Genomic DNA, 26,162 nt, shown 5'->3' on the forward strand with positions numbered 1-26,162 from the left:
AGCTAGTGATGAAGTGCGAGAAGTGCCAAAAGCATGCCAATATTCACCACCAACCCGCCGCCGACCTCAAGTACCTCACCAACCCGTGGCCCTTTGGCAACAGAAGGAAGGAAGTTCCTAGTAGTGGCAGTAGACTACTTAACCAAGTGGGTTGATGCTGAAACTCTCGTAACCATCACAGCTCGAAACGTCTAGAACTTCTTCTAGAAGAACATAGAGTGCCGCTTCGGGCTACCTCGGGTGCTGATCTCCAACAATGGCAGGCAGTTCGAAGACATCGAATTCCAAGAGTGGAGCCATGGCATGGGGATCTGGAAAAACTTCACGTCGGTTGTGCACCCACAAGCAAACAGTCCGGTAGAATTCATGAACAGAGCTATCCTTCGTGGACTAAAAGCCAGGCTAGACCGAGCTATAGGGTTATGGGCAGACGAGCTGCCCAGCGTCCTATAGGCATACCGAACTACAGAGAAGACTTCCACTGGAGAAACTCCCTTCAACCTCACCTATGGCACAGAGGCAGTCATCCCAGCCGAAATCGAAATCCCCTCACTTTGGTTGGAAGCATACAACGACATTACTAATAATGACGAGCTACGTACCAGCCTCGACCTACTTGACGAGGTAAGGGACCTCGCATACATTAGAACCGTGGCATACCAGCAAAATGTAGCTCGGTACTGCAACGCCAGAGTTAAGAAATGAAACTTTCGTGTTGGCGACCTGGTTCTCTACAAGGTCATGGTACCCGAGCTCGGCGTTGGCAAACTCGGGCCGAACTAGGACGGACCTTACCGAGTAAAGAGAGCACTCGGAGGAGCATACGAGCTCAAGGCCCTGGAGGGTAAACAAATACCCTGAGCTTGGAACATCGTCAACCTAAGGCGATATTACCTATAAGCTACCGAACTGGGCGAACTGTGAGCCGCTCCTAAAGCCTAAGGGCCAGAACACCGAGGTAACAAAGACCTCGATACTACAAGACCCTGTCGCCTATTTGGCATGGGCAAAAAACTAGGAAAATATCCTAAAGGCTAAAACGTCGAGCTGAGAATGACCTCAGGGCCTCATCAACAAAAACTAAGTGTTAATACCAAGAGAGCAGGCAGCACGGGTATGAAACCCGGGGTGTATAGCTCGCTCCAAGCCAGGCCTACTGAACTAATATTTCCTTTACCCAGGCGGAGAACATATTGGGCATATAGCCTTACTATGTTAGCTCGCCTCAAGGAATCTCCTCGTTTCAGGGACCTAATTCCATGCAGCTCGGCAATACAGTCACTTCGGCAAAAGGAGAATATTTGCACAACACTTGAACAGAAAAAGTACTTCATTGCTAAATGTTTTCTTTACAGTGTTCAAACGAAAAGAAAAAAGAAAACAAAAAACACAAACGAGCTCACAAGCCCGGAGGTACATCTTCCTCGCCTTCAAAAGGGATTTCGACAATACCCGAAGGTCTCGCTTCGTCTTCAGAATCCGCGTCATCATCAGCTGCAACAGCCATTTCCGGAGTGATGCGCGAAGTGGTTATGGCACTAATGTCGAGCTCGGGGTACGTGTTCCTTATCATCCATCGGCTCAACTTGTAACCCCTTCTGTACGATCCCACCATCATGTCGTCAAAGCGCGACGAAGCGATGTAATCCTCGACGGCTTTCACCTTCGCCTCCTCGATGGCCTGTGAGAAGATATGAGTCTTCTCCCTGATATCATCTTGAAGGTACTCAACCTGATGCTCTAGGTCCATCTTCCGGTCCGCCATGTGTCTCACCACCATTCCTAAGGCCTCTTTATCCCTCCTAGACCTCGTTAGCTTGGTTCGCGCAACACAGGAAGCTGCTTCGGCAGCTTGTGCTCGCTTCAAGCCCCTCTGTGCCTGGATTGCCAAAGTGTGGATAGAGGAGTTAACTTGCCAGAACGAGAACAAATCAGCTCGGTAAAAAAAAAAAACAAGCACTACTCCGACTTACCACCATGGCGTGAGATGCAGCACGAGCGCCTATGAGATTCATAGGAAGATCGGCCCACGCCACGTCCTCCTCAGGGCAAGTAGCCTTCTTACTTTTTCAGAGAGCGTAGCTCGGCGTCAACACACTCCCAACCTCATCCTAACTTCCCGAACCTGAAGGCACAACTCGGGTATAAGCTATTTTAGCATAGGGGACCCCTGCCGCTTCCTGAAATAGAGGAGCCACCTCGAGCTCCCCAGGAGGCTCCATTCTCGGTGCCTTGAGCTCTACAACCCGGGAAGGATTGCACAGACCCGCTTAGCAGCTCGCTTCCTCCTCCTCATACCATCGAACAAGTTCGCACCTCAAGTCTTCTCTGCCTCCATAACACCAGCAAAAAGAGCTCGGCGACAAAAGACAAGAATGAAAAAACAAAGCAAAAGCAAGTCTCTGAAGCGAGAAACCTACCCGAACTCAGACCGGCCTGGATAAGCTTGGCCTATGTCAGGTAGACTTCGCATTTGAGTCAAAGCCGAGCCCAGTCCTGGAGGCCCTTCACCGTTTCTTCATCCAACGTGGCACCAGGGTTAGGAAAAGCCAATCCCCACTCAGTAGGAAATGGCCATCCCATGGCACTTCGAACCACGAAGTAGTCCCGCTTCCATGCCGAGACCTTATTTGGAAGATCGTGGAAGAGCTTGAACCTCGGGCGAGGTGACAAGTAGTAGGCCCGCCTACGCCCGGGCAGGGGACCTGCTTGTTTCTTGAGCATAAGGATGGCGGAAAAGATTTCCAAGTCCAAGGGAAGGTAGTGTTCGCAACAAAAGGAGATGGTCCCAACAAGGTTACGAATGGAGTTCGGGTGGAGCTGACCAACAGTAACGCCGAAGTGATTCATAACCTCAACGATGAGAGGGTGGAAAGGAAGGCACAGCCTGGCAACAAGCTGCTCCTGGAATATCATGATCTCGTTCGAACCATGCTCCCAAGGAAGTTGCTCGAGGGTAAAATGTAAGTATACTCCCCGGGCAGGTTGTACTATGTGACAAGGGACCAAAGCCTCTCGGAAGTCATAGTGGATGGCCCAAACTTATCTGGCATCCGACCTCGATAGGAGGTGGATGCTAAGCTACCCGAGGTGACTCGGCCTATAGGCTCGAACTTGATCTCTTCCTCGAGCTCTACTTCGGGCCCCGCCTCAGACTCACTAAGGCTGTTAGGGGCAGCAGCTCGGTTTGTAGAACCAGCATCTGACCCCCCCAGAAGACTATCTAAGATATCCGAGCTAGACATTGAATCAAAAAGAGGGCTGAGGACTCACCAGGAAATACCTGACTACGAAAATCGACGTGAGCTGACAGCCTTGGACGTGAGCTCAAGAAACAAATGCTGAAGAATGGCGAAGTAAAGTGACCAGGGGCCCTCCACTATTTATAACCACTGTACTCGCGCATCAGCGGCCAAGATCAAAACCATCCAATGGCTCCCCACAAAACCGGCTGCGCACCCCCTGAAGAAAAGTCAATTCAACGTGCATTTTTCAAAGTTGACACCCGCGCGATTTTAAATTTAAAATCGTTTGGCGCCCGCGCGTGAGATGCACGCAACCCGGGGTTGGCCCCTGGTTGAACCAAGCTGACCCTGATCGGGCAAAAAACACAAGTAGGTCACACTGAAGAAGCTCCAAACCAAGGCCAAAGCGTCACAAGGCAAATCCACCTGTCATCCCGTGAACTCCCCACGTCGGGTCAGGACCCTGGGCACAGGGAGTGGGGGGCAATTGATGGAGGAAGATTTAGCCCGACCCCTTGGCCACATGACACGTGGAAGCAACTAAGAGTGACCTGGCAGAAGAACCAGCTCGGCACTGCAGTGGGCCCGCAACCCGAGCTCCGAGAAAGGGAGTCCCGAGCTCCCCAAAGAAAGGAACCAGCGACCCAATCTCCCTAAGGAAGAACCCAAGCTCTCCGTTGGAGGTCCTAAGCCTTACACGGAGCGCAAAGGGCAAAAGCCCGAGTTGACCCACCCTGGGGCAGTTCGGGCCACACTTCTATCCGAACTCAAGATTTCACCTCGCACACCACTTCGGCTCCAAGTTGCCTGACTGAACAACCGTACCTGACACCCAGGAAGCCTGTACATGGAGGCGGCGTGCCTGACTGATTAGAGGTCCGACACATGACAGCCACCCTCCAACGGCCACCTGCCACCGCCATCTCAGACGTAGCAGAGATGGCCCTGACAAGGACAGTGGCGGTTATGAAACCCAAACTGGCAACTGACAGTGGCGGTTATGACGCCCGAACTGGCAACTGGCAGAGGCTATGACTCCCGAACTGGCAACTGGCAGAGGTTATGACACCCGAACTGGCGTCTAGCAGAAATGATGACACCAGATCTGGCGGAGGTGATGATGCCCGATATGGCAGAGGTATGGGAGTGAGTGTACAGGGTGGTTATAAAAGGCCCCCATCTCCCAAAGAAGGGGGTATGTGATATTTTGTGTTTTCTGGTCTTGAAATCTCTCATTTTCCCTTGCCTTCTCTAAAGCACTGACTTGAGCTTCGGAGTATTCCAACCGGGTTCCTCCCCGGAAGTCTCCAATTTCTCCCTTATTTTAGGCATCTTCGGCTCTATCAAAGGCAAGGTGACCGATAGTTAGGACCGACCGGATTGCGCACTATCAATATGCACGCTCGACCTCGCAAGCCATATAAACCAGTAGATGAAGCTTCAATCAGCTTCTTCAGAATCATCGCAACAAAATGTAAGTTCCTTTGCAATTGGATTATCGAACAGTTTTAGGCCTGAATCCTTAAACTTGTATGAAAATAATTTTCTCCGGAGTTGGAAGATGGAAACGACAATCTTTCTTTGGTTGTCCATTTAATGAAGTTTTAAGGATTTGAGATTTGGAATTATCTCTGCAATAATTTGCATTTGTATTTGCTTCTGCTGAATAGTTCTACATGGATGTATGAGTCAAAGTGGACAAATCCTGTGAGTTTTGATATATGGGTCCCCCTTCCTAGTTCCTATGCTTTTTTATTATAAAATATAATACAATCTAACCTAAAATATAAACTGTAGAAATGATCTATGGAGTTTGCGTCTATAATAGCTTACTTAATTTTACTGTTTGCTACTGGGGGCAAGGTGGGTTTTGTCCAGGATCCAATTGAAGCTGAATTTGCAGAAGTTTTGGAAGCTCTATTTCTTGCTAATGATAGAGGTTGGAGGGAGGTAACAATTATCTCTGATGCTAATGTGATGGTGGAGGCTATAAAAGGACATGAAGCTATCATATCTTGGCGATTTGCTTTTTTGATTGATAGAATTAGGAATTTGACTCCTAGCTGGCTAGACCCTTTTCTCTCCCTTGTTTCTTAGTTGTTACTTCTCTTTTCACTTAGCAGAAAAAAGAAAGGTTAAGCAGATTACTGTTTTGTAAACTTTTATGTTGCTCTGTCTTGGGCTTTTATTCTATAGATCTCTGTTTTTGAATCTCTTTCTTTCTGTTGGAACATAATGTACTTGCCCTTTTTTTTTTTCTTAATTTTCTTTATTAGTATGTTAATGCGGGCTTCCAAATCCATCTAAATGAGGTATTCATGCTACATGGTGGGCCACTAGATTGTCAACATAAAGATAGAACCTCCAAAAACCCTCCTTAACAAGTTTTTTTTGTTGTTTATTAATAAAAATAAAAATAATGAAAGCTGATAAAAACAACAATAATAATAATAATAATAATAATAATAATAATAATTAAATAAAATACAACAAAACTGAAAGATAGCATAGATAACAAAGAGGTAAAAAGGAGATAAATCACAAGAGTCACACTTTTTTTCTTCAGACTATTTCAGTTTTAGCTGAGACCTAATTAACTGGACTATGAGTTTAACCATTAGTCCATTACTTCCTTTTGTTTTTGACTCACAAGTAATGGTGGCAATTGGGCGGGTTGGGTTGGGTTTGGTTTGGGTTGAGTTTCAACCCAACCCATTTAACCTGTCAACCCGTTAATGACCCAATTATGTAAAATTAAAAGGGTTGGGTTTAGCCTAAACCCGTTTTAACCCAATCCGATCCGCCCAAACCCATTAACCTTATATTTATGTACTTAAAACAAAAAACTAACACCATTCTCATAAAAAAGTTGGTCATAGCTTAGTGATAATAGTAGTTGTAATTTAAATGGATTGGTCACAACCCAACCCATTTAAATGGAAGTATTGGGTGATGGGTTGATCACACAACCCACCAAGTGAATGGACGGGTTAAATTCTGAGTGGGTTGGGCGGGTTCAACGGGTTGGTGAAAAATTGCCGCCCCTACTCACAACCAATGCTTAATGATGCATTAACTTAAATACTATTCCATAATCAGGTCACAATCTCTATGGAGTGACCCCAAATCAATGTTGGTGGCTTACTGTACACTCCACAAGGACACTCCCACCCCAAAAAGCAGAGAAACAATCTGAAGGTCTTTAACTTTACACATATGGTACCTTAAATTGTAGACATATAATGAGACTCATAAGTTCATATAGTAGCAGGAGTGAAGGTTTACATTAACAAATCTTGTTTGATAGCCACTTATAATATCCCCAGAAGGCTGACCAGGATTCTTGGTCAGGCACTGAATTCGAAACTACAGTTGAACATAGAAACTATCTTGGTAGCACCTGTAGGCCTATTTTTAATATTCTGACAGAGAAATTCCAACAAAGCATTCAAGGTTGGAGGGCTAGTCTTCCATTGCTTTCTGGTAAAACAATTTTGGTTTAGTCTGCATTAGCAGCCTTACCTTCTTACATAACAAATATGTTAGAACCATGGTTTGAAGTTTCAAAACAATCAATGCTATTTTTTTCAAGTATTTAGGCATTCAAAGCATCGATAGACTATATTTAACTTTTCACTGGAGTACAATTGCTGGGGAGAGCAGGATTAAAATTGCTGCAAATGCAGAAAATAATTTTCCTTACTAAGTTAGCATGGAGGATACCCCAGAATCTGTTCCTCCTGATATCCAAAATTGCTTACTAATTATTGCAAGGTCTCTTTTCTAAGGGTATAAAAATCTCCAGCCAGCTTTTGATGTTGGAAGGGAATCCTAGTAGAAGAGAACATGCTAAACGAAGGGTTTAAATGGTGCATAGGGGATGGTACCAAATTGAATGTATGATCTGATCAGTGGGTACAAAGGGCAGCCAATAGTATGGCAGATACATTAGCAAAGAGGTGGGGAGATCAAATATTTTGGGCTCAGCTGTAACCAAACACAAAGGGGAGAGATAGTTATATGTTCTCTCCAAGGATTTATGTAAATATGTATCATTTATATTGATGGTTACTTATAAAAAATAAAAGACATACCATTAGGAAAGCTTTCTATACAACCCACACCAGATCGTCATGAACAGATCTCAAGGTAAGGGACATTATTAATTATTGCCCTCATAACTGGGAGATGGGAATATTGAACAACATCTATCCGAAGTGATATGCATAATTACATGGTAATCTGAAAGACCGATAACCTGCAATCCTGAGTTTGTAGATAACATAGTTTGGCACCATTATAAATCAGGAAAAGTAACTAGTAAATCAATCTCTGACTGGCTTATTAAAGCGATAACACCCTGGCAGTGCAGTGCTAAAGACTGCAGGCAATGAATCAGAAAATATTCTTTGGTTTCTACCAGAAATAGAATTTACACAAAAGATGTGCTGGTTCAGTGGGCATGAAAATAGATCAAATGTGTGCTTTTATGTCAAGGTGGATGGAGGAGTATCCATATTTTAAAAGAAAGAAGCACAACCAAAGTGCAAGGGGTCCCTAGAGTCTGAGGCACAAATCAAGGTGTGAACCTGAATGAAGTGAAGATGCAGTTGAAGGGGTAAATTCATCTACTGTAACTGTTGAATACTTGTTTAATGAGAATGAAGATTTTTTTCTGGGTGCTACTTGCTATAAACAACTCAGGAAATTCCCAAGCTTGGGTAACATACCTGAGATTTTCTGATGTGAAAGATAACTCATTAAAAGTTTATCTGGTTGATATTAAAGTTGGTCATTCTCAAACTATAACCTCTTCAAGAGGTTTCCACTATTCTTCTTCTTTTCAATTTTCATTTACTGTGACTTTACATTCTATTGATTCAGAACATGGTGAAGGAGGATTTGACATGGAGATGATTGCATGGAAAGATGAAAGTTTTCATGCTAGTGAACCTCTTCTTGTAAGCCCTCATATTCTTCCTCTTGAAGAAGCAAACCATCAACAAGGAACCTGAGTAGACAAATTCCGGGTGGGATGAGAAGACTCTAGCTAATGAGATTGCTCTCTTCTACTAGTTTGTTCAAAGATAAACTGGTATGCCTTACACTTTTTGTGTGTGTGTGCGTGCGCACATGCATGTTTTTGGGTTCATGACATAGAACAACAAATACTGTTTCTGAATTTATTCAAAACCATCTTACATTTTCTTTTTGCTTACTCTTTTCTTCGAAACTTGGTTACTATAATCTCAACTATGAAACTTATAATTCCCTCTATTTTCTTTTAATGAGTGTATGTATATCCAACCTGCCAATGTAACAAGGTGGGTCACCTATTATACCCTGATAAGATGTGATTGACACATTCTCATGTTTGTGTAATTCTTCAGTTGGTTTCCAATACAGAGTCTTTAGTGACATATTGCTGGAAATACAGAGAAGCAATTTCTCTGTATCAATTCTATCTTCCTGCAACTGAGCATATTATCATTATCAAGAATTGACTATTTTGAGTATTCGCTATGGGTCCAAATGCTAGATCTCAGCCACAATGTAACTTTGGTCAATTGAAGGTAGGATGAACCACAAATACTGTAAGACTGTTTACTTTGTTGGACTCTTTGGATTGTATTCGTTCTATTTTTCTCCTTTTTCCCATTAATAAGGCTTTATGTTGCCAGTGAAAGTAATAGGAGAAAATAGTAATTGCTATAACTATTATGGGTTAAGGTTTAGGTTTATCATGTAAAAAGTGGGAAATTAGTAAGAAATATACCTTTTTTTTTTGTATTTTCACCTTAAATCTTGATATTTCTACCCACATTATTTCTTATTTGCTTTAGCTATTCCTTGGTGAAATTTCTAGTCTTCTTGCAGAATCGCTTGTCTAATTACATCGATTGACCCTATGACTGGAATGTTAAATTTGCAGCATCCTTTTGTCCTAGTACTTGTTAAGAGTTTGAATTTTTGTCTACAAAAGGAAATGAGTGTGTAGAGACTGGTTACTGGGTCTTTTAACAGGTTTGGAGTCGATGCAACTTCTTTCTTTCTTGAATGTAAGCAACAATGAGCTTAGTAGTTTTACTGCATTAGAGCCTTTGAAACTGTTCAAGTCTTTAAAGGTGTTAGATATCTCCTACAATGAGGTTGGTGCACACTCTATTGACAACTCAAGGTATTTGTGCTCTTCTCCTGTCTCATATGGTAGATGATGATTGGGAAGCAGCAGTGATATTAAGGGCCCGTATATGACTCAATTAGATGTTGTAGGGATTGCAATAGTTAATGAGAAATTTAGCTTATTTTTGACAAACATTATTCCTGGTCTTGTGTGGTTTGGCGATGATATAAACTACATTAATCTTTGACCTTACATTTGATTTTTTTTTTTCACTTCCTGTCCCATCTTGTTTTCTTTATGAGTTGTGATTTTTTTTTTTGGAAGCTGTAACATATCTGATGTAGTGCAATCCGACTGCTCCCAACTAGAGATGATCTGGCTTCTAGTAGATGACAGACTCAGTTGATCTGCAAAAACCAAATCAAAAAACCCAGGGTTGTTTACCCAGCAAGGTCGCTCTGATACTTAAGTTAGTACTTGATTGCGAGCTGATAATAGCTTAGAATGCAAGAGAGCGAGAGAGAAGATATTACGCGTACCTCTCACCCCCGGGGGGGTGGAGCTTTATATAGTGAGGCCTTTGCAGGTTTCGAGGAGCGGTTTCGGGATCCTCGTCACGATGAGGTCCGTTTCACGTTAATTGGGGATAACGCTGCCAACTGATAAGATTCATCACTTCCGCCCGAATCGGACGGGGGAGATAACGTTAGTTGTTACGAGGTGTGATCCCGTGAGGTGCGGAATCTGGTGGCAAGATCTTCGGGGTTGCCATGCAGTGGTCGGTCAGTACTACCCGAGCTAGTGCCCTTTGGATCCGATCTGGTACGAATGCCGAAGTGCCTTTGGACCGAGGAGGTCCTGATGCGATCGTGCACTGAGGTGAACTCGTCTCGAGGTGGTTTGGTTATTCGAGCTCGACCCGTTGTAGACTTGATGCGTCGGACTGAACTGTCATCCTGCTAGTTAGGTCGTGTCCACGTGTCCCCCTATTACTAGATCGGGCCAAATCACCCTACATCAATATCAATTATAGTATAATTTATCAGGGAAAATCATATCCTTTTTCTTTTTCTACTTGTAGAGTGGGTATTGACAAAAAATTAACCAATTCTGCAAGGACATGGATGGACACGGGAATTAGAACTAGATGCATGTCTGGGAAATGGAAAAAACAAGGATTTCCATTTAAATTAATCCATATGTTTTAATTATATTTCTCTATAAAAAAAGGTCTAAACGCTCATCTTTCTTATTAATCGGTGGTGCTTCGTAAGATAAATAACATTCAATAAAGTAGCTGTTTGTTTGTGTGATTTGAGAAAGGAGAGAAAGGAGAGAAAAGAAAATGTTATATGGAAGCGTCCACGAGTTTGGAATGCCAATTGTCTAATATAGACACTTCATCCATTTAAGAGAGCTCATATAAACTCTGCATGAAAGTTGGGTTTACTAATCATGTTGTTAAATACATGTCCAAGACCATGTTGTTAAATACATGTCCAAGACTCTTGCAACATGATCTGACATCGCACATCTTATACATGACAAGTGTCGCATGTGAGATGTTTAGTGTCTATGAAGAAATCTGATTTGGTTCTCACAAGATCGTGCAAACAGTTACAATTTTGTATTGAGAATATTTTTGTCATGAAAAAAAAAAAAGCTATGTTTTAAGATGTTTCCGATGTATGGTTGTAAAAGGCCATAAATACTGAAGCCGATTATGTTCAGTGTCAGATCATATTGGTACTCATCAGTAAAAGCAGTCACTTCCAGAGTTATTCATAGTTTAATTGATGAAGAGTTAATATCAATGTGGGCCTCACGCATATTTTTTTGTTCCTTTGTTTTGGATTTTAGAATTGATTTCAAGTTCAATGTAGATTCAACCTTGTCTCTTGTAAGGGTATTTTTTTTTGTCCCACTGTGACGTGGGACCCTTACAGCAGTGCGTACAAAGAGAGACTCAAAAAGAGCGAATGCAGATTCCTTGGGAGTTAGGTCTGGACTCTGGCCGTCTGGAGACATTCCGGATCTTTTACCCATAAATTCTTCCCATATCCCTACCCATAACACACTTATTCCCAGTGCATGTATGTCTGTAGTGTCGTGTGGATAGAGAGATGTGAGTGGGAATGGTTTGTGGATAGGAGATTCGAGCTCATATACCATTCATAGATGAATTGGGATTTGCTTCTCACAGAGTGCGGCTAAAACACATTTCCGATGAATAATAATATACAAGGGAGATATTTTCGATATGCGGCTAAAACATGCAGTGAGGCCCATGTGAGGAATGCTCTGTAAGGAGCAGATCTAGATTCTCCATAGATGTTTTATACGGTGATAGAATTCCCTGCAAATAAAAACCTGCACACATTCAGAACATTTCTCCCATGAATTTGAATCAAACCACATATTGGGGACATCTCTCATGAATTTAACATACATATATGGGAGCAAGGGGCCAATAAGTGGGTTGGTAAGGTCTCCTGTTGGCCGTAGTGGAGATTTGGGATGGAATCCCGCCTGCACATGGGTTGGGGATGGGCTACTCTCTGTTGTGTAGCCCTTCAAAAGAAATCGAAGAAAAAACATGTATAGGAAGTTCACAACCTTGTAACTTGCCCTATGTTTTATTACTTGCATTCAGCACTAACCTATTCATGGGCCAGGCTTTGCCTCTACATTAACAGAATATATTTGGGCCCAAGCTTGAGCCTGGCCCAATCATCAGGCCTAGGTCTTGCATTCGAGCCCGGCCAAAAATTTGGAAAAAATATTTTTTTTCTTTTTTATTCAATTAAAAACTATTTTATTTATATTAAAAGACCTCAAAACCTAACAAAATAATGAAAGATCTCACTATTACTGAAAAAAAGTACTATATATATTATATTTTTATTATATAATATATTATCAAGAAAAGTCCAAACTCGAGCCCATGGGCCTGAAATCTTATGCAAGCCAGACATAAATCGAACCAGGCCATACTGGCCCATGAGAAACTGAAATGATGCAAGGTGCCAACCAGCTGGTTGATCTGATAGAGAGACTTGGATGGAATCCCACCCAGCGTTAGGGGGGGGGGTGTTATGGGGTTTTTACTACTGTGTGATGCAGTGTAGGCTGCATCCGGCAGATCATAATCTACCCACATGAAGAGAGGAAGCATGGGCAACATGGCTGGTTTTGATTGCTCCGCGCAGCCTTCGCAGTTATGCTGCATCTTCTTTACAATGAAATTGAACTCCAACTTGAAGACCTTTTCATTAAAACTTTTAAAAGAAACTTGCCACTTGTCTTTTTGTCCATGTTTCTTGTGGCAAACTGTGGGACCCTATACCTATAGAGAAAGTCCTTTTGTTTCAGGAGCCTAGATTCCGCCTTTCTAAGACAATAAAAAAAAACCCATTTGACATACCCACATAACCTATTCTTATTTCATCTTGATCTACATGGATTGTATGTAGTATTCTACTGCTCTTGTCAACTTCCATGTCAGTGCTACTCACTTTTCAGGAAGTGATTTTGCCAGGAAAAGTAGAGGCCCCATGGCCCCACAAGATGGAAGGTTGATTTATCTTCATCTCATGACATATGGGGGCCCAAGAAAAGAGCAGAACCACCTGCTAAGAGCTAACGTTTGGTGATGAGCTCCACCTTTGGAGATTGATCTGGTGGTTATCATCCCATCTGTTGGCTTCTCTCTGCAACTCCTATCCATCCTAATAGCCCACTTCTACTCATGTGGGGTCTGCTTTCCTTCCCTCTTATGTGATCAGTCAATTGGATATGATGGATCGGCTCTTATGGGCCCAAGAAGCTTTTCCTTGGGCACTAGATCTTTGTAGGTCCCATTCCCTTCCACAACATTCTGGTAGGATGATGATTTCTAATCTTTTCATTCTTCTCCTTGGGAGAGAGAATCTAACAAAAGTATCACTGGATTTCTCCAATCTGTTCAAAGGGAAACATAAACATACACCAAGAGTGGGCTCCATGTATCTATTTGCTTGTCTTTGATCTATTTGGCCCAACGTGTTAGCACGGAGACATGTGGAGCGAATTGATGATTAAATAATTCAATGCTTTTTAATAACTCAGTTGACTAGATAGCTTGGGTATATCGGATACTTCAGTCAAGATTGAGGTCAGAATAGTTTGTGGTATCCCAACATGCTGAGGTGCCACATAGCCCATTTTTAAAAGCTAACTCGCTGTTTCTTACTTTTTTGGGATCACATCGCATATCAGCAAAGCTTTATCCTTATCCTACCTGGATCGGACGGACTCGATAAGTCTTATTAGCTCACATGAAATCTATCTCCGGATGCGAAATGGACTCTGGATAACAGTGGTTGAAGATCTTGGATAAGTTTCGTGAAACCAACGGCAACTCACCTATATAAGGGCATTACCACCAACTTCAAAAGGTACGTGCAATTTAGGTCTCTAACTCTACACTCACAAGAAATTTAGCCCGCAATATATTCTTTGCTAATTTAATAACCGGTAAAGCACCTCAAGTCCTCTGATAGTATTTTCTTGCAGTTCAACCGATCATGTAAGCAAATTGAAGTCCGAACTGCCATTTAGTAGTGAGTAAGCAGATCACGCACTATCAACCCTTAAGCTGGTATAGCCGTTTGATTGGATTTGATATGAAAATTGCCCTAGTAAAGATAATGTGGCAGTAGACCCGATTAACAGGTTGGCGATTCCCCCTCAGATCATGTTGCCACGTGGACAATTCGTTGTGTATCACCAGCAGACAGACAGATCCGGTTAGTGTACAGGCCCTTCAAGGAAGCCAATAATTCTAGTCATAGACAACCTATAAACAATTATTCGTTAAATTACACCCTTTTCAACTTTATACCTCCCCAACGATTCATTCATCTCCGACACCCCGTTTTGTCCTCGCCCTTCGGAATAGAAAATAGACCAGAGAGAGAAAGAGCTCTGGTCCTGGAAGGGTGGACCCCACATGATGTATAAAATAAGGTTTTACTAATTACGATATCATAATCCATGCACTAAATAATAAAATAGCAAGTGGGAGGTGGGGGGGGAGAGGACATGCACGTGCGACAAGGAAGATTTAACTCGATTAGGATGCAAAAGATCATGTGCACGTGACTAGAGTCAAAGGTCAAAAGCTGTGATCAAAGGTGTCTCATGGGGCTCTACTATACAAGATAAGAGCGATTCTGATTTCTTTAATACTGAGAGAAGTTTTGAAAAAGGAAGGAATCCAGACTCCGGAGAGTCCCCTGCCTTAAGTTTCCCATGCTTCCTATAATTCTCTCCATCTTCTCATCTCTATCTCACAGCTCACTACTCACCCACCAGAGTCGAGACCAAGTGGTTAGGTATAAAGAGAGAATGATCATAGAGACTGGACGCCCATGTTACTACCCACACTCTATAATGTCCACGTTTCACAATCTAGTAAGCCCGTTTACCTACATCCCCCTAGTGGGCCCACCTCACCCCACAATTCAACCCCCTCCCCCTATGTTTCACATTTCCTCTCTCTCTCCCTCTGCATTCAGAAGAGTTCATAACTAAATAATAAACTGAGAGAATTATAGAGACCACAATGTAGAAAAGGAAAAACCTCTGCCACCCAACCAACAATGTGGAACTCTGGGCTTTATTTTGCAGTAGGGAGAGATGAAGTCATATGTAGGACCGAAAGCCCAAGTCCACCAACTGACGTGCATGCATCTCCGCTTAACACATTAGCTAAGGTATCTGGAAGAGGCGGCCTCTTCACTACCAACCAAACAAATCCTTTAGCTCGTTGCCACGTGGGCTTTTCTCAGCCGTACGCGTTTCCAAGCTCGGCCCATTAAAAAAAACCCTAGTTCATGCAAACAGAGATCAAGAGGGATATACTTTCGTTTCATAGAATTCATACTGCTACAACATTTCTGACAATGTCAATTGTATCCCGATGACGAAACTAACCCTCCGAAACAACGAAATGGCGAAAGGGGAACGAGCAGGTGCTCATGATTTTTGGGGCACTTTTGGCCGAAAAGGACAGGGCTGTAATTTTCGTAGTGGGGCTGTGGGCGGGAAAAGCGGGCACTCGGTTCCCGGTTTTTTGGGTCGCCGGTCTGATTCCGGCACTACAATCCAACCTGACGTCGCTCCTCCTTATTTCCGGACAACAAACTGGTTCGAGTCTCCTCCGCCTTTGCCGTACCCAGTGGGTGCACAACTCAAAGCAGAACTCATGAAATGACCAACATGCCCCTCCCATCTCCCGTCTTATTTGAAAAAAACTTACTTTTTTCTCGCCGACGTGTCATATTACGCTCATTTTAGTCTCTCCTTTCGGCTCGGCTCCGCCCATTTGTACCACGATCAACAGTGCTTCCATCATCGACGATGCCCGGCTGTACCCGATGATTATTATTCGGAGGGTTGATCTGACGGTTCTGATCCCGTCCTATCCATCCTCTGTGGTTCTTAGTTTCTACTTAACCCGATTTTGAAACGGGACCCACTCGGCTGGTTCGTTCTGTCTGTGTCTGATTTAACAGATTAAAGGAGGGGGATGTACTTGAGAGATTGATACTATACAACTTCCTACCATTTGCGTTTTTTTTTATTATTGGGTTCGTTCAAAAGTGTAGTTTTCAGAAGAGAACGAGGACAGTATCGTCATTTGAAAATGACAGGAAAAGGTTGTTTACTCGTTTGAACCGGTATGAAAACGCAGTGGGTCGTAAAAACAGTGAAAGAGAAGGTGAGAAACCCCCACTCTTTCAGCCCGCCGCCCGATCCTCCGCGACGTTGTTTCTCAGACAAATTTTCTTCACTGCACAATGATGGAATTGACGATGATAGATGATTGATGATAGCGATGATCTGTAAAACAACACCCCACAAAAATACATAAAATAAAATAAAAATCTTCTCTCTCTATCCTCTCTTTCTCTCTCTACCAGATAGACAGATACTAGTTGGGTCCATTGATGTATGTTTGTGGGGCAGAAGAAACCGCAAAACCCTCCCGTTAAAACCCTACCACCTGGTGATGATTCAGGTCTTCTTGAAAGCGTCTCGCTCTCCCGTCTTTTCCATCTGAAACTACGAACCCCGACTGTACGTTTTCTATTTTTACTCCTCCTCCTACTACTAGTCTCTGTCTTTGTCGTGTGTATTCCATTCTCTCTTCAGTCTTCTTACTCACCGATTCTTGTTTTTACTTGTTATCATTACTTCTCTCGTCTCGACCAATCCTGGGTTGGGCTTAATTTCTATTATCTTACTTGTATTGCTTTTGCTTTCTTCTTTGAGAGCCTTCTCTTCATTTGCATGCATAGTGTTGGTTTCTGATACTCCGATTTGCAGAAATAGGTGATCGGATTCGTTTCGTGTAGTTCTTGGGTTTGGCGTTTATTAAATGTTGTTTCTTTGAGGTTTGTTTGATTGCACCAACAAGGCTAATAAGCTGCTGGAAAGGGAAACTCGGAAGATAGATTCGCGTTTCTGACGGTGTCGAGCAGCCCAGAAATGGAGAGTATGGGAAATGGTTAATAAGGTAGTATTTGGGTGATATTCTCCGTTTTATTTAATTCATTTTTTGTTTCAGTCTTCACCACTAGTCCACTACAAAAAACTCAAGGCCGTTTGGTGGTCGATCGTTTTTTAGGTTTTTTTTGAGCTTCGTGTAGATATCACAGAGAAGCAATGGCGCCGGCTGATAGCAGGCTTTCTTTTTCTCTCTCTCCTTTGGAGATGCTACCCTCTTGCCAGTCTCTGATGCTACCGACGAAACTCATGCCGTACGAGAGCTCATCCGACTCTTTCCACCATCACTTCTTCTTTGATAGCTACGACGGAAACGGTACAGTCTTCGACTTCAAATTTCAAAACCTTAAAATGATTGATTGATCGTTCAAATGGAGTTCGCTTAACAGTCTGGAATCATTAGTACTTAATGGCCGGAGTGACTAATCTCTCCGTTTTTCCGCTACTTTTGTTGCAGACTGGACATGCCTGAAGACTCAGATACCTTCCTATGCAGAAGAGACTAAAGAAGTGAAAGCACTTAGCATTGCCGACGCGTCCATCCTCGCGAGCTTCAACCCTCCTGTTCAACAAACAGTACCAAAGCTCGAAGACTTTCTGGGCGGTCATTCTTCGTCCTTGGCTCGATACTCCGACAGCCAGACAGAGACTCAGGAATCATCTCTGACCAACGTTTACGAACAAGGTTCCTCGACTCTATTCGGGGACTATCGGCAGCAACAGCAGCAGCAGCAACACTATAACCTCAGAACAACCATGGCTGCAACTGGGTTCCAGCACTCCTTTTCAGCTAATTCTGGCTCGGAGGTTGAGGATTCCATTTCAGTGAACGAGACCCAGTTGAGAGAGTTCCCTGCACGCTCACTCGAAACGGGAAGCGAGTTGGTGTACTCGGAGGCACCGCCTCAGTCTTTGTCATTGGTGGCAGTCAAGAGCTCGGCGAAGAAAGATATCGTATTGGCCGAGTCGGAATCGTCCAAGAAGGTAGCAGATACGTTCGGACAGAGAACATCGGTCTACAGAGGGGTCACAAGGTAAGTTGTTTGAACCTGGAGATTTCGCTCTGAAAACCGATATGTATCGCATTCTGATTTCTCATACTCATTTGCTCTGTGTGTGTATGGTGGATGCAGACACAGGTGGACCGGGAGATACGAAGCACATCTGTGGGATAACAGCTGCAGAAGAGAAGGGCAAACCAGGAAAGGTCGTCAAGGTAAAACTTTGAAATACTCTCCATTAAGTCAGTTCCATTCAAATTTCAGAGCTTTCCCGACTGTGTAGAGTCGTTTCAGAGCTCAGACATTTCTTTGCCGGAATGGGGTTCTATCTTCTTCTTCATGGGGCCGCCATTTTGTTAATGTGATGTTTGACGGGACTGCCGTGAGTCTCTTTCTCTTCCTCCTCCCTGGCTTCCTGGCATGCTTGCTCAGTCGAGACGTTTACTTTTTAATGAAGGACAAGAAAATCTCCCTAAATTTTCTGACTCTAAATACTTGACATGACAACCTCTGAGCTGTAAACATCAAAGCGCATGATCTCTACCCCCTCTCTCTCTCTCTCTCGTCCTCTCTTTACGCATCTGTCCTCCTTTCCGTGTTTCTGCACTTGAGGTTCGGATGTCAACGGATTTTTTACTTGGCGATTCTACCTTCATCCCCAGCTCTGTTTTCTTTTATGAATATCGTTTCTCGTCCATAGAATCGTAAGCATTGTTTCCTGATTACTAGAAATGGAGTTTTTTTTTTTTTTTTTTTAACCTCACTAAGTCACCTTTCACCTCCTCGTCATGAATATAATAAGGGTCGCTTGTCAACTCGAGGACGTTCTTGCTTTGGAATCCGAAACATCTTTGACTATATTGAAAGTGAAAACTTCTTGCTCTGTAACTCGCCTGAGATTTCTTATTGCTCACAAAAAGTCTGAAACTCGAATGGTGCAATTTGTTATTTGTTTGCCATACATTTTCTTCAATGAGTCGGTCTGTACTCGCAGGTGTATGCACTGATAGCTCGAGTAGTGCCACCCGCGAGTTTCGATTGCATTCCCCCTTTTATAAACAATGACAAACAGAATCTGATAAAAATTATCACGTGGGATGAAATTTGTACTTGTTTTTGTTTCTCTTTCCCCGTTTCTCTTGTTGTTTTCCCCCTTCTGAAGGGGAGTCTCTCAGAAAGCAGTAGTAGAGTAGAAATTGCAGACTCTCTTTCTCTCTCTCTTGGCTGATGAAGACATTTTTCGCTTGGTTCTTTTTCCATGAAACATGGGTCCTTGCTGTCACTCAACGCTGGATGGATATTGTTGTTCAGTGTACTTGGGTAAGTTAGTTTTCTTCTCTCTCCTACTCCATTACATAGCATATCTCAATCACCATATTAATGGAGAAAAAAAAAACATTTTCCAGTTCAGAGTGTTTCTGGTAATGCTGCAGGTTTCCAAGTTTTCTGCACTAAAGAAAGCTAATTTTGTGCTTTCATGTCAAGTTGTCAACCCCCACAACAAAAGAATGCGTTTCTTAAGATGTGAAACGCGCAGAGAAGAGAAACTTTTCACTGTAGAAAGGATGGGAATTAACCCAGAAATTTCAAAATACAGAACTTGGAAACAAACAGAACCTTAACAGAAACATGCTTTGAAGGTTGGTGGGTTGGGTTTTCTTGGCTGTACAAGTTGGACAGCCTGGGTTAAGTCTTACATTTTTGTGTATACCTCTCTTATGGTACCAAGTTTCAGATTTTGAACCCAGTTGCCTGTTTTTCTCTACTGTAGTGTGAGCTGATGACTGGGTTCAAATGAATTAAAGAATTTTATTCATTTCCCACATGACCAGCCAATCTGGGTACAAGTAAAACTCAGAAGCCTGCAAAATGTTAGGGTTTTCTGTATTGACAATGACGTCAGTGATAATAATAAATAATGTGATTCTTTTTATTATATGATCAGGTGGGTATGACAAGGAAGAGAAAGCTGCCCGGGCTTATGATCTCGCTGCTCTAAAATATTGGGGTCCCACTGCCACCATCAATTTTCCGGTACTGTAATTTGTAGCGTCTTCTTTTCTTCTCTCTGGACGATCTGTCTCCATGAGAACTACCATTCATTTAAAGTTAGTACTTTCTGATTCATAGATTCCGGACTATACCAAAGAATTGGAGGACATGAAGAATATGTCTAGGCAGGAGTTCATTGCATCACTCAGAAGGTTATTATTCCCCAACCATTCTTTAAATCTTACAACCCACCCAGTTTTTCCGTGATTAAAAGAATTTTAATTTAGAAATGAGTACTGTGTCTCACATTCGTCATTCCAACTATGATTTTCAGAAAAAGCAGTGGTTTTTCTAGGGGAGCTTCTATTTACAGAGGTGTCACAAGGTAAGACCAAGATGATCAATTTATCAAATCGTTCTCGTCTGTTTAAATTCTTCATGGAGTGGGCGCTGTATCTCACCCTTGTCATAATTTGCAGGCACCACCAACAGGGACGATGGCAAGCGAGGATCGGTCGTGTTGCAGGAAACAAAGATCTCTATCTTGGCACATTTGGTAATAAATTAATATTATCGATTATTAGTTGGTTTAGATTGATTGATTTATTAGAGTAAATAGCCATGGCCATGAAACTTCCTACAAAGATTGCTGACTGCATCAGGAACCGAGGAGGAAGCAGCAGAAGCATATGATATAGCAGCAATAAAGTTCAGGGGAGTGAACGCAGTGACCAACTTCGAGATGAGCCGTTACGATATAGAAGCCATTACCAACAGCGCACTCCCCATTGGTGGTGCAGCCAAACGCCTCAAGTTCTCTCTTGAAGCTTCACCTGATCAGAACTTGGACCGTGATCCTCAAGATAGGCAACCTCCGTCCAGCAGTAGCAGCGGCAGCATCAGCTCCCTGAGCATGGTTCCTACTGTCACGTGCGGTTTACCAGTAGATGCCCAGTCAAGTCTGTACCAACAGAATCTCATTCACCACCTTCACGCCGGTGCAGGCAGCACATTGGATTTCTCTGCATCATCAGCCCCTGCCTTCTCCCCTGTCGTTACACCATTGGCACTGCTACCGCCAACGTCTGAGTTTTGTGGCCGGAAATTCTTTTACGGCCTAAGTGCGCCGGTTAACATCAATAACCACTTCAATGTCACCCACAGCAGCCGAGCCGTTAATCAGCAGCCCTGGAATGTGGCGCCCTCCAACTGACCGATGCTTGATCTTTTGGTCTTATTTTATCATGTTACATGCAGAGTAACACACTAACCTCTGGCGCACAGGTCCTGTGTTTTATGTGGGTTCATGAACGAAGGCGACGAAAGCTTGGGTTGCACGGCAACACAGCGCACAGGTCCTGTGTTTTATGCATGTTGAAGTTTATATTTGACGGTGGTCCTTTTTTGTTTTGTTCGCCGGAGGAAGAGGTGGGGCGGCTGTACTTCCGTTCTCTTGCGTCTAGTCGATTTCTTTACTTTTCAAGAAAGGAAACGTTTTTTATTGCTCAACTGACTCCGCACAATACAGGAAAAAAAACTGGCGTGATGACTCTATTGTTCTTGTTCATGCGGCCGGAAAGTGATTACTATCGGAGTTCCTTTTTTTTTCTTTTTATCTTTTTTCAATCAAATCTCCAAGGAATAGAATTAATGGTCCGTTTGGGTGGCGGAATAGGAGCTTGGAATTGTAATGACCCATTTTCATTCTATCTGTTAAGTTGATGGGAATGGGATTCCCATTTTTCTTCTAGGTGGAATGACGTTCTTGCTTATGCCATTACTATTCTGGCTCCTTCGGGAATGTGATTCCCATATTCATCTCTTTTTGTTTTGATAAAAAAACCCTTGTTTCCCTACTTGACCCCAAAGTCTTGGTACCTTGATCCAAGGTTTGCCCTATTTGACTCTGGGTGTTTAAAACTGGGCCAGGTTGACAGTTGGACAGTTGTTCATTGATTAAATCAATGGTTTTTGACAAAAAATAAAAATAAAAATAAAAATGGTTTTGGGGTGAAACAGAATTGGCCTGACCGGTTTTTGATTTTTTTGCTCCGACCATCTGATCTTGAAAACATGGGTTCCTGGTTGGTGGTCGATTGTTGCTCTTTCCTTGTTTCTCCTCTCATCTTTCCCTCTTCCTCAGTCCTCACTGTCGCCACCACCATTGCTACTATTGCTAGTAGTTGGTATTAGGCGATTTCACTTCCTATTCCGATTTCAATCCCGACCACAAACCAAAAGGGCCCTAAAATATGGAACCAAGTTTTATCTTTCTCCCAAAGCCCTTGGTCGTTTAAAAAAAAAAAAAAACTCCATTGATATGATCTAGTGCCCGTTTGGTTGGAAGGCTTTTGGCATGCAGCTAGCATTCTAAACTGCACCCTACACAGAAATCTCTGAAGCTGTGTTTAGTGAAAATGTGGAAAGCCAACATGGGCGTTTGGAATGCTGGATTCGTAAATGTAACATGGATATACTCTGAATAACTTATCAGTGCTCAACCAAAGCGGTTCAGTTAAACGCAGGTCATCCCAAACTGGGCCCTATGGAAAGTTATTCAGAGTATCCGAACTTCGGCCTATCCACCATGTCTCTTTCTTCTACGTTAAGAGAAGGTTGGGCTAAGCCTATAAGAGTCGGTCCTATGGAAAGCGCACTTGTACAAAGTATTTACAATGGTGTTGTGTCACGGGGAACCACCAGTACAAAGTAGTCTCTGTACGCTGAAATTAGTGGCCAATCTGGACTTCCGGATGATTTGACCGATGTTTTGTGTCGCCCACGATAATTCTAGCCACGTCTACCCACATATTATCGCAATCGCACATGGATAATATCTCATCCACCGTAGTATTATTATTATACGGGGATATGTTCCCAATGCACCTGGGTAGTGTGTTGTAGATTATACGTGAGAGAAGATCCTGGAGTATGGCTTCTCATAACTCATTCCACAAACCTGGAAGTAGTTGGACTTTTTCCAAAAAAGAAAACTATTTGAACTACCACATCAGCGCGCTAAGGTGTCAATGGACCGGTTTTGGATTGGACCTCATTCAGTCCAAAATCAATTTGGATGGATTGGATGGACCACCAAGACATTGGTTGGACCAATTCAGTCTAAAATATTTATTAGATTGGATTAGATATTGTCCGTCCATAACAAATTTATATTGGATTGGGTTGGATTAAGCCAATATCTGATTCATTGATACAAGATAAGAATACATGTGTCAATGGACCTGGTTTGAGTTGAAACCAATCTAAATCAAAATGAATTTGAATAGGTTGGGCGATCCAAACATTGAATTGGACTGATCCAAATTGGTCCAAAACATTCATTGGATTGGATTGGACCTGATCCATTTATAATGGACTCGACCAAATCCAGTCCAATTGACACCCCTAATCAGCGTCATGTCTGAATTCCTTTTTTTTTTTTTTTTTTTTTTTACAGAAAATATCTGATGTTTGGTTGGTCATTCTCAGACCAAGTCTTGAAAATTCAGAAAGGTATGATCCGAGGACTCGTTTTTTCTCAGACCGTGTCTTGGGTGTTTTCCCGTTTTTCTACTGTTGTTATCAACAGTATGATGACATGGAATTGAATGTGGTAGCAATAGCAATGGTATGAAATAGAAAACCCGAAAAAGACGTTTTCTGAGAAAACAACATACCTATACCTATGCAGCACCATTTTCTAAGAAAACACTTATCAGGAAATGGCATTGGTTCCAAACACTGCCCGAGTTTCAAGTTGTGTGCCAAATCCGACTTTACCGATCAGGAGTAAACATGCCAATGTTCCATACAAAGTGTGAATTCCACATGATCTGTGTCTGAAAATCTCACTAAGACTGGAAATAGAGGGTGGCATCAAAAGTGCCAATGGGCCTTTTTGGGCCTCTAACCATCTCGGATGTATTTCCCTAAACTCGTTTTTAAGAACGTTATTCTTGCTTTATTTATAATCTTGATCATTACATTGTTTTGATGGTATATATAGCTTCCTATGCCGGGTAAAATTGTTAATGGGTTGATTGCAAATCTGTGATAAAAATGAAGCACGGTGCTTCTGATTGTGGTTTGTTATTTGTTCAAAGCTTAGTTTAGCCCAATTCATTCAGTTATGAGATTTTTTTTTTCAGTAAGTTCATGGACTAAACTTTATTTTGATTTCTGTACATAATCCCATATTTGATGTGTTTTTATTTTTTTAAATTGAAAAAATCACGAAACTTTTGGGATTGAGAAGCAAAGAGAGGACATACAATAAAATGATATGGACCTAGAAACAGCAGGGTGCACGTGAGGCCCATGTGTCATGCCACGGAGAGCCTACAGTTCCATGAGTTTGATCCCACACCTATTTAGAGGGGTGGCATGTAAGGATACCAAATGTATTGGTTTTGGGTTGGATTCCTGTAAATCAAAATCAATATGGATGCATTGGATGGATCAATAAAGCACACTGAATTGGACCAGTTTAGACAATGGTCCAAAGTATTTATTCCATTGGATTGGATTGGATCTGATCCATCTGCAATGGATTTATATATTGGGTCGGACTGAACCAATATTTGGTTTATTGATAGAAGATAAGAATGCGGGTGTCAATGAACCAGGTTTGGATTTGAACCAATATAAAATAAAACTAATTTAAACAGATTGGACCGGTCCAAAATGCTCCAAGGTATTCACTGGGTTGAATTGGACTTGGTCCATCTGTAATGGACTCAAATTGGACCTGATTGGATTAGACGAAATCCAGTCCAATTGACACCCCTAGTACTGCCAAGCGACCATCTCAACAAATGGATCACTCTCCTTAACCCAACTTTTTTTATTTTTGGAATTCATAATTTTCAAAACCGACCCAATCTTCAAACCAACCAAACTGAATACCATTTTTTGGGGTTGGGTTAAGTTTAAGTTGATCAAGGTTGGCCTGACCCAAGTTGCTCTCCTACTCATTCTGTGTGTGATTAATTTCTGTTACCAGTGCCCATTTAGGCGGCATTCAGTAGTGTGGTGAAACCACGATATAGTGGGTTTTATTATTATTATTATTTCACATAATATTTTTTTACTTATTCGTCTTGTATGTAATTAATAATGCTTATTTTATCATTCCAATTATGATTACATTGGATACTAAAAGTAGAAATTTTACTTTTTTATGTTTTTACTAATATTAATATTTCTAAATTAATTTTTTAATAATTATTTATCATTAATATTAGTTCTCTTATGTATGTGTTTTATATTTTATATTACATTTAATTTTTTAATCATTACTATTATTTTTAATTCAGCCCATATTTTTTTAATAATTTGTGCTAGCCATGGTTAAAAATTGACCGCATGCATGTTAAATTAATTCGTATTATTAATTTGTATTTTTCTTAAAAGACAAAAAAAAAAAACCCTTGATCAATGATGTAGATTATCTCACATGATTTATATGAGATACATGGAATCAAAATACAATGTATGGCAACGCACCACCCATATTTTACCACTATACAAAATGCCTGTTCTGGCATGCCATGGTGTGTTCTCAATCACGCTGCACCTGTGTTGTAGTTTAAAACATACCACCCAATTTCTCAACAACATTACAAAACACCCCATTAGTTTCGAAAATCCAACTAATGTTTGTTTAAGGCAATAATTGTCATGATTTGATCTTCATATCTTGTGTTCACACCTACTCTCAGTAACCAATACCCGTTTGGGTGGTTCTTCAAGGTCCCACTCATACATCCATATCAACAACATTGCTCAAAATCAAATTAGCTGCTCTACCAAACGCCTCTCCGCTAAGGGACATGGGTTCAACGAGAACAATCCTAGGAAAGCTCCATTCATACATCCAACTGGTCAAAGAATGATAAATCAATTCACTGACAAGCCCAAAAATGCTTCATTTCCTACACACTAGCTTTTTATCTGCATAGATTTTGAACCCTCAATACATGCAGCTCAAGTGCTCCACAAGAGCAATTATCGTGTACCTGAAATGTCCTGATATATATAGACTTGATAGCAAGCTTCAAAGTATATAAGTATACATGTATTATAGAGTATGGTATGGTACAATAATTAGTTTTGAGGGTCATCAATGTAACAAATAAAAAGTGTTGGGTGAATTTAATTATTGTAAATGTTAGTTATTGATGTGACGTGACCCACTGTCCTAGAAACCAAAATAAATTTGGGATTTTTACTGCTCAGTCCATCCCAGAA

At 41.9% G+C, this 26,162-nt stretch overlaps 1 protein-coding gene across 1 annotated transcript; it reads left to right on the forward strand.

The window, feature by feature from the left end:
* Positions 1-16,441: 16,441 nt before the first annotated feature.
* LOC148850682 (AP2-like ethylene-responsive transcription factor AIL7) lies at positions 16,442-21,467 on the forward strand. The gene is made up of 10 exons (XM_088944691.1): positions 16,442-16,930; positions 17,042-17,236; positions 17,378-17,954; positions 18,054-18,136; positions 19,233-19,241; positions 19,867-19,955; positions 20,052-20,125; positions 20,248-20,298; positions 20,393-20,469; positions 20,576-21,467. Exons 2-10 carry the CDS (start codon positions 17,080-17,082, stop codon positions 21,124-21,126), a joined length of 1,668 nt encoding a protein of 555 aa, XP_088800817.1. The 5' UTR covers positions 16,442-16,930; positions 17,042-17,079; the 3' UTR covers positions 21,127-21,467.
* The last annotated feature ends 4,695 nt before the right edge of the window (positions 21,468-26,162 follow it).

Source organism: Nelumbo lutea, chromosome 5 (genome assembly GCF_056320005.1).
Source record: "Nelumbo lutea isolate HS-2025 chromosome 5, American lotus-T2T, whole genome shotgun sequence".
NCBI lineage: Eukaryota > Viridiplantae > Streptophyta > Magnoliopsida > Proteales > Nelumbonaceae > Nelumbo > Nelumbo lutea.

Coding starts and splice junctions, on each gene's coding strand:
- LOC148850682 (XM_088944691.1), top strand. CDS start 17,080: ATGGCGCCGGCTGATAGCAGGCTTTCTTTTTCTCTCTCTCCTTTGGAG. Junction 19,956..20,051: donor CTGCCACCATCAATTTTCCG/GTACTGTAATTT, acceptor TCTGATTCATAG/ATTCCGGACTATACCAAAGA. Junction 20,470..20,575: donor TCTCTATCTTGGCACATTTG/GTAATAAATTAA, acceptor TGACTGCATCAG/GAACCGAGGAGGAAGCAGCA.